This window comes from Anastrepha ludens, chromosome 5, assembly GCF_028408465.1.
Source record: "Anastrepha ludens isolate Willacy chromosome 5, idAnaLude1.1, whole genome shotgun sequence".
In the NCBI taxonomy this organism is placed as follows: Eukaryota; Metazoa; Arthropoda; class Insecta; order Diptera; family Tephritidae; genus Anastrepha; species Anastrepha ludens.
The window spans coordinates 54,434,552-54,443,959 of NC_071501.1; the positions used below are offsets into that span (position 1 = coordinate 54,434,552).

At 44.0% G+C, this 9,408-nt stretch overlaps 1 protein-coding gene across 1 annotated transcript; it reads right to left on the bottom strand.

Moving 5' to 3' along the window:
- Nucleotides 1-391: 391 nt before the first annotated feature.
- Nucleotides 392-9,088, bottom strand: LOC128863057 (trifunctional enzyme subunit alpha, mitochondrial). The gene is made up of 5 exons (XM_054101956.1): nt 8,888-9,088; nt 8,080-8,792; nt 7,115-8,025; nt 1,632-1,767; nt 392-1,564 (listed from the first exon to the last, which is right to left on the bottom strand). Exons 1-5 carry the CDS (start codon nt 8,952-8,954, stop codon nt 1,061-1,063), a joined length of 2,331 nt encoding a protein of 776 aa, XP_053957931.1. The 5' UTR covers nt 8,955-9,088; the 3' UTR covers nt 392-1,060.
- Nucleotides 9,089-9,408: the final 320 nt, after the last annotated feature.

Genomic DNA, 9,408 nt, shown 5'->3' on the forward strand with positions numbered 1-9,408 from the left:
ACAAAGCATTTATGTAATTACCAATGGAAATGCAAACATAGCATTTATCATATTTACTAATAAGTTTAATTAGGCAAATAATTGTAATAAGAAATCTGTCTGAAGAAGGAAGTGTAATAAAGAAGCTAAAAGCTCCGATCCTTTTTTAAAAAATCAAATTATTTTTTAATTTGAAAACTTACATTATGTATGTACGTATGTACACTTGATGTCCAACCCATATTTGCATCCTGCACTTAAAAAAACATTTGCACGTACATATTTGCATTCTGAACTTCCTACAAAACTATGTTTCGGCTTATTAGTAAAATATGTATGTGCATATAACCGCATACACAGGGTACTCACTTTATGCCTACCTCGTCCGATACAACAATTCAAAGCCAGATAGTCAACATTGCAATATTTCTTTTTATTTACAATTATTCTCCAATATTTGGCAGCGATCCTGAACTGCGTCGTGTTAGTTGAGTGCAATCTCATATTCTGCAGTGTGTTTTAATTTCGACAACGAACTTTTCTCTGACGAAGTTCGTTAGTCGATTTGATTCTGTTTATACTAATATGGCGCTTTCACTAACTGACGTTGGTTTTTTGATGAGCTTTTTAATGGCAGAAATACACTGTTGTCGAGACGCGCCCAAGAAAAAAAACTCATATATCATTTGTTGTTTCTTTCCCCCAGTGTTTCGGCCCTACCGAATAGAAATTGCGCACAAAGGCGTTCATCTACGTCGGCCGCAAATATATTTATTGCAAAGTTACTCTCTCACTGCAACTGTCCAGCTTATTTTAAAATTTTGTATTGTATTAGTATTTCACAAAAATAGATTGCAATTAATGCAAAACCCACATTTTAAAGTTTTAGTGGTAATTCGGTTATTTTCACTTGTTTATTATATATTCCATTTCAGGCTTAAAAACTCGTTATATTTTTCATAAACGTTGAAAATATATAAAAAAAAAATATTGTTAAAACTTGTGGCATGTTAGCATGCTAAATAGATAAAGGCCTCGGATAAACTTATTCGACATATTAAAAGCATTGCATTGAGAGATATTATAACTTAGACGACCCTGCGTTTTGGTAGAATTTCTTTGACGAATTATTTGCCATATCGAGTAATGTTTGTGCTGGTTTAAATGGTGCACCATATAAACGTTCGTATTCTTCCATTTTTTTCACTATCTTTAATGCCGAATAATGGTCAATCCAACGAAAAGGCCCTCCAGTGAAAGGAGGGAAACCCAAACCAAATACGGCGCCAACATCACCTTCTAAAGGGTTATCCAAAATTCCTTCTTCTAGGCAAAGGACAGCTTCATTCACAAATCGTGATACCATGCGTAAAGTCAAGTCTTCAGATGAGTTTGCTCCCTTTGAAACAAGAGAATATTTCTGTTTCATAATGCTAAGCGCATCCATATTTACAGGGCGACTACCCTTTCCTTTTGAACCATCGTATATAAATATTCCCTTTCCAGATTTTCTTCCTAAAAATCCGGCTAGAACTAAGTCTTGTAGCAAATTCACATTCCCTCCACTGAAACGTTCTCCGAATGCCTGTAAAATTAATCGGTTGAATTTACCATAAAATGTAAATACATATACATATATATATGTAACTTACTTTGGCCAAATCGGCTGCAATGTGAGCACCCACATCAATGCCGACTTCGTCGAATAGTGTAGCGGCTCCTACTGGAAATCCAAAACTTTTTGTTAGTTTGTCAAGATCAGCTGGCTCTACTCCCTCCTGCAGAAGTCTAATGAAAAATATAAAAAAGTTTTATATAAATTAATATATTTAATATTTTAATTTAAACGGGCTGTCTGCTCAATAATTAATTTTATTCCGTATTTATGACCTTTGCTTAATGTCTGGTTAATATTGGCTTTAACCGGTGGTAACTTGACGTAGCGAAGCAAAGTGGAAGATTCCATAGATCCATTCCCATGGCAGCCGGTTCTACGTTAGCGGAATGACTCGGGTTTTTCCCGACCAAGGGCGGCCGCCCCAGTACACTAGCCCTGTCTAGTGTATCGTATATCACCCCACCCCTTACGTCACAGGAGCAAACTCTCGCAGCAAACCTGCTCCAAATGCTTCTCCTCAGGGCTGGAGTCGAATCCAACCCTGGGCCAGAAGTATTCTACTGCTGCGTCTGCCATCAACGGCTCCACCCGAACTCCACCTCGGTTAGGTGCAATAAGTGCAATGGGTGGAGCCACCTTAAGACCTGCTCAGGCCTTAAGTCGCACAGGGAGTGGTCCACACGGTATGTGGCCACGTGTTGCTCCCGCCAACAGGCGTCTGATGCCTCCACGGCTACCACACCCCCTGATAGGCCGGCACTACCAACCGCCACCACAACCCACACCTCCACGGTGAGGAGCTATCGGAGCAACACAACTCCCCTTCAACCCCTCCCATCCCTTCCTGCTCCAACCCCAATGCGGGAACAAACCAGCAGCTCCTGGTCCCCCGTACAGTCTGTTCCGTGTGTCAGACCGTAATACCTCGGAATCTGGTATCAGTCCAATGCAATTCCTGCAGTGGCTGGTGCCATTTTCGGAGATGTTCCGGCCTGCGCACCACCCGTGAGTGGACAACTGCCTACGTTGCCCCCTGCTGCACCCACCACCTCCCCCGGAGGCGCGGCCGCCCACCACCATCAGGCCGCAACAACCACAGTGGATTGCGCAGCAGGTCCAACGTAGACAACCCCACGCGTCCCTCACCCCCCGGATTACACTGACCTCACCGAGAAGCTTCAAGCTTCTCCAGTTTAACTGCAACGGACTTACGAGTAAGGTCGACGAGATAGTCGACTTTATGAGCAGACACAGGATCAAAATAGCTGCGGTCCAGGAAACCAAGTTGCACGCTAGGTCATCTCTGATCACCAGGGATGGCTATAACGTGCACAGACACGATCGCGAGCGAGACAATGGTGGTGGCCTAGCGTTCATAGTCCATCACACAGTGCAGTATCGTCTCATCGATGAAGGAATCGACCGCAGGGACAGCACCTTAGAATGTCAAGGCATAGCTGTCCGGTCAGGCGATTCCAAGCTCGAAATCTTTAATGTATATATACCCCCTGTCACCTGCTGCCCGGCAGGATATCACCCTGATATAGGTGCGCTCATCAGAGGTGAAAACCGATTGGTTGTAGGTGACTTTAATGCGCATCACGATCTTTGGCATTCAAGCCTGCCAAATGATCGTAGGGGACAGCAATTGGCAGAGCAGATAGACGACTCGACATTCAGCACTGTGAACGACGACGCCCCCACCAGGGTAGTGGGCAATTGTAGCAGCTCGCCTGACCTAACAATAGCTAGCGCGGGTCTGATAAATAGCATAACGTGGCGACCTATGCTATCGCTTGCATCAGACCACTTGCCCATTATCGTCTCGATTGAGAGACCTGCCGACTTCGTTTCCGCGAATCACCGGTCCTATTTTAACTTTAAAAAAGCTAATTGGGCCGGCTTCGCGGAATTCACCGAGGACACCTTCGCCGCTCTTCCCATCCCCACTGATGTGCGCGTAGGCGAACGCGCATTCCGCAAGGTGCTCACAGCTGCTGCGACTCGTTTCATCCCAGCTGGATGCTATAAGGACATCCGTCCTCATTTCCCCGCAGAAGCAGCCAGTTTAGCAAACGAGCGTGACCACCTACGCCAGGCCGATCCCGGGGATTCCCGCATAAGGGATCTCAATTTGGAGATCCGGCAACTGGTAAATCAACACAAGCGGACTAAATGGGTTGAGCACCTGAAGACTTGTAACCTCACCTCCGGAGTGAGTAAGCTCTGGTCCACCGTTAGGTCCCTGTCGAACCCGACGAAACACAACGACAAGGTGGCTATCACCTTCAACGGTTGTACTTCGTCGGACCCGAAGAGATGCGCGAGCTACTTTAGCCGGCTGTTTACACTGCATCCTCCGGGCGACAGAACCAAACGTCGTGTTACCAGAAGGCTGCACAAACTGACGAACGACAGTGCGCCACTTACTTTCTCCGGTGATGAAGTTCAGGGGGCCATCAACAAGTCGAAATCATCGAAAGCCATTGGCCCTGACGGACTAAACGCGCTGATGCTGAAGCATCTGGGACCCCTGGGAGTAGGATACCTCACAAAGGTCTTCAATTTGTCTCTGGCCACTCTCATCATCCCTGACAAGTGGAAAGCAGGGAGAGTGGTCCCACTATTGAAACCTGGGAAACCCGCCAACCAAGGGGAGTCTTATCGGCAGATAACTCTCCTTTCCCCAGTAGTGAAGACACTTGAAGCCCTCCTACTCCCACTCTACACGACACACCTGGCCCCAGCCCCACATCAGCAGGGATTCCGACGAGTGCACAGCACCACCACGGCACTCACCGCCATAAACGCCCAGATAAATCGCGGGCTTAACCAAAACCGCCCCTGCGAGAGGACTGTCCTAGTAGCGTTGGACCTAAAGAAGGCTTTCGATACAGTCAGCCATTCCACGCTACTAGATGATATTTATCAGTCGACACTCCCGCCAGGGCTGAAGAGGTGGTCCGCGAACTACCTGAGCGGTCGGCACTCGTCAGTGATTTTTCGAGATCAAATGTCAAAGCAGAGGAAGATTAAGCAAGGCGTACCGCAGGGTGGTGTCCTTTCACCCTTGCTTTTTAACTTCTACATCTCGAAGCTCCCCCAACCACCAGCGGGAGTTTCCCTGATCTCATACGCTGACGATTGCACGATAATGGCGTCGGGCAATGACATCGATGGCCTGTGTTCCAAAGTGAACAACTACCTCACCGACCTTTCTCGCTTTTTCACTGCGAGGAATCTCCAACTTTCCCCCACCAAGTCCACGGCGACCCTATTCACCACCTGGACAAAGGAGGTCAAGCTGTCCCTTAAGGTAAAAGTCGACGACACACCAATTCCGACTGTGAATAACCCCAAAATTTTGGGTGTAACCTTTGACAGCTTGCTCTCCTTCTCGGCACATACAACCGCAATTGCCACTTAAGTCCAAAATCGCAACAAGGTCCTCAAATCGCTGGCCGGCAGCACTTGGGGCAAAGACAAAGAACTGTTGCTTTCGACATTTAAGGCAATTGGCCGGCCGGTTCTAAACTATGCTGCGCCTGTCTGGTCGCCTGGTACTAGTGATTCGCAGTGGACAAAGCTTCAGACATGTCAAAATACCGCCATTCGGACAGCGACCGGGTGCCTCCTGATGTCACCCATACAACACCTACACAACGAGGCACAAATGCTCCCAGTTGCGGAGCACAACAAATTGCTCAGCAAGCAGTTCCTGCTGGGGTGTTACCGCAGGTTTCACCCCTGCAGACACCTGCTTGAGCCTGAGCCGCCTCCCAGGCACGTCAGGAGACACCTCCTCAACTACGCTGACGAACTCCAGGACAAAACTGACCGAAACCTACTGGACCGGACAGTATTTAGACAGTCAATAAACGACATTCACCGGGAGACCGTTACCACCTTCATGAACTCCCGTCCTGTGAATGCCGTCATCGGAGTCCAACCACCACCTATTGCAGATGAAGAGCTCCAGCTTCCCCGTGAGACTCGTGTAACATTGGCACAATTACGTTCTGGATATTGTAGCAGATTAAACTCCTACTTATCCAGAATCGACCCCGACATACCAAACACATGTCCGGCATGTGAAGGTACCCCGCACGACACTAACCACCTCTTCACATGTCCCCTCAATCAGACTCATCTAACCCCCCTCTCCCTCTGGACCCAACCTGTCGAAACAGCATGTTTCCTGGGCCTACCCCTAGATGAGCTAGACGAAGACGACCGATGATATACTTACACTGACAGGGCAAGTTCCAGTTATATATATTGGCAATCCTTCATGAATTCGAAGAATTGGAGGAAAGATTTTCTTCAAAGTTCGCTTAACAAACTACGCCTTGGATGTAACAGTTAAGGGCTAGGAGTAAATCCGGAAAAAACGGATCTGATAGTCTTTAACGGCAAATATAAGACACCTGTTCTTAAACAAATATCTCTAGAGGGAAAAACTTTCACAAAGGGCTAAATATCTAGGCCTTGGGCTGGATAGGTTAGGGCGCGCAAAGCCATGGCAGCGGCTCCTGTCGCAATACAATTTGAGAAATAATAGAGATTGGAACTCAGAATATTACACTGGTTATATATAGTGGTAGTTAAACCAATCGTCTATAAAAACATTGTAGTGTGGCCGCGCACTCTTAAGGGGTGTGAACACGGCCCAAAACCTAGCGACAGTTCTTATACGCAGTGTAATGTCAACCACGCCATCGGAAGCGTTATATGCGACACTGATCTTCCTTCCAGCTGTGTGGCAATAAGATTTTTAGAAAATTTTAAGTAAGTGGTCAAACAATAGTTACGGTTACGAAATGATTCTGGAATGATGGACTATGCACTCCCACCTACCACTGCCACCACAAGGTTCATTAGCTCTCTAAACTCAAAGGAAGAGTGGAACCTGGTGTTTGAAAACAGGGCGAGTCCATCCATGTATACATAGATGGCTCAAAGCTCGGGGGCAAGGTGGACGAAGGCGTATATTCCGAATATCTAGAAATCTCTAAACCAATATTGAAAATGATATTGGTAAGCCTCTATCAATATATAAGCTAGCTACTTTTGATAAATTTCAAAAAAAAAAATGTTAACTAATGCTAACCGCACAGATTCCCTGCTAAGGTTGCACACTGATATCTGATCAAATCTAAATTTTTTGAAAAGGTGCCCCATGGGTTTTGGCATTTCTAGTAATGAAAAATTAGCCAAGTTTGCCATCAAGACGCCACGCATCACTAAACTGTTCTACAACAAAAAAGGTTCAAAAGAGCTGCCGACACCTTTAATCAAATATCAGTTCGCAAAATTGAACAAAATTACTCTCATTTTTACAAACCCCTCTCTATCCAACGACTCTATCACGCTGTGAAGGTGTCCTCTTTATCATATTTCTAATTTGTCCTACTAGGTTAACAAATTCTTATTTGAAACAACCGTTATACCTAGACATTCGCCTCCGATATGCTAATACTTATATAATATAGAATGTGATGTGATTACTTTACGTACCTGATTCCTTCATACAAAATAGTTGATAAAATACGTGTTGTATAGAACCCAGGACCATCATTTACAGTTATCACTACCTTTCCTTGCTTAAGGCCCACTGCAACAGCTTTAGCAGTAGTTTCCTTCGAAGTTTTCGGATGTGTAATTATTTCGAGTAATTGCATCTTATCTACAGGTGAAAAATAATGCATGCCAATTAAATTTTCAGGTCGCAAACTTCCTTCGGCAATCTGTTTTATAGGAATGGCACTGGTATTTGTTGCAATGATGCAATGGGGAGGTACCACAGCCTCTAGCTCTGAAATAACCGCATGCTTTACTTTTAAATCTTCGAATACTGCTTCGATAACTATATCCGCGTTTTTAAATTTTCCATAATCCAACGAAGGCTTTAAATGCGAGATTATTTTATCACATTCAACTCTGCTGATTTTCTTTCTTTTCACTTGGCTGTCCAGTCCTTTTTGGATTTGTTCTACACCACGTGCTAGCCCATTGAAGGATGTATCTTTCAAGACAACTTGGTATCCATTGTTTACCGATACTTGGGCTATACCTGCACCCATAAGTCCAGCACCAAGCACACCAACAGTTTTCACATCTGTATCTATATTTCCAAAACGATTCTTTTTGCATTCAGTCTGCCCGCGGAAAAGGCTTATAAGACCTTTTGATTCTGGAGTCAATGCAAGCTCTCCGAAGGCTTTACGTTCGGCTTCATATCCTGCGGAAGCACCTTTGTCGATGCCTGCCTTCATAACATCAAGAATTTTTAAAGGTGCTGGGTATAAACCATTTGTTAATTTTAGCACCCTTGTTCTAGCAGTATTAAATATTTTATCTTTGACAAACTCCAAATTTAAAACGAGATCCATAACTTTATCTGTTACATGTTTACTCCCACGTTCTACCTATGTTGATAAGAAATTTTCACAAATTACTAAAATATAATATCACATACGAACTTTCAATTTTCCATTCGCGATATCTTTAGCAGCTTGGATCGCAACTTGTTCCAAATATTCAATAGTGTTTTCTTCAGCAGCCGCTACTCCAGGTCCTAATGGATCCACCACCATATCCACTAAACCAATTTTTTTTGCTTGTTGTGCTGAAACTTGTTTTCCCGAAAGTTCTAAATCTAATGCTTTTGGGATGGATGTAATCTTTGGGAGCCTTACTGTACCCCCACTACCTGGAAGAAGTCCCAATAAAACTTCCGGCGTGCCCAACTTTGTCCTACGGTCATTTGTGGCTATACGATAATGGCACGCCAACGCAAGTTCAAGACCTCCACCAAGGCACACTCCATTAATTGCTGCCACGATAGGTTTCCTACTAGTTTCCAATTGATTAAAAAACTCTTGCCCTTCTTTCGAGATATTTATCGCTTCGTCTACGTTTCGACACTTCTCTAACATGTCTATATCTGCTCCAGCAATAAAACAACCTGGTTTAGAAGATATTACTACCGCCGACTTTACAGACGTATTTGTGTCCAGTTCTCTTAAAACAGATTTAAACTCTGAGCTCAATGATAGATTAAGAGAATTAACTTTTGCATTTGGCACATCCAGTGTAACAACCAAAACTTCATCCACAACTTTCGTGTGCAGATTTTTGCCAGCACCTGTGTTGGCCATTTGAGAGGAGAATCTTTTTAAGTTCCGAGTATGACCTATATAAAAAAAATACAATATTGTGTTGCCTTCAGTCTTAATATTAGGGGTTCAAAGTGCACATCTATACTACGAGTCTGTAATATCCACTTACCAAGTTTACCTAATATATTTAATTTGCACAATGGACCCATCGCTTTTAAGAGCCTATAAGCAGACATTTTCGTATCGGTACCAAATGTTTATCCTACAATCAGCGAAATAAAATCTTTATATTAAAGCCTACAAAAAAATTCATTAACAAACTAAATATTCCTCCTTAACGTTACGTAGAGTCTTCACTATACAATTTGCGAATCCAAGCAGTCGAACAACTAGATAGAGCTCAGTTAGCATTGACTTAATAAAGCTCAAACTAGAGGTGCCATAACCATAACGCCAAAAATTTGCTAATAGAACCAACATATGGACAATACTGTAACCGGATAGAGGTGACATGCCATATCCATAGCCGTAGAGGCCAATTGAATTTTGGTTTTTCGGCGCCACCATAATCAGTTGCATTGTGATTTGCTACATTCTATACTACGAAATGCACAATACGGCAACAAAAACTTATAACTTATATGTATATTGTTATGGTTAATAGTGCGCACACTGACCGACGTATCGTAG

Bases quoted from the DNA above. Each gene is read 5' to 3' on its own strand.
- LOC128863057 (XM_054101956.1), bottom strand. From the start codon at position 8,954: ATGTCTGCTTATAGGCTCTTAAAAGCGATGGGTCCATTGTGCAAATTA. The intron at 8,793-8,887 runs GTAAGTGGATAT...TTTTTTATATAG, and splicing joins AAATATATTAGGTAAACTTG to GTCATACTCGGAACTTAAAA. The intron at 1,768-7,114 runs GTACGTAAAGTA...ATTTTTCATTAG, and splicing joins ATTTTGTATGAAGGAATCAG to ACTTCTGCAGGAGGGAGTAG.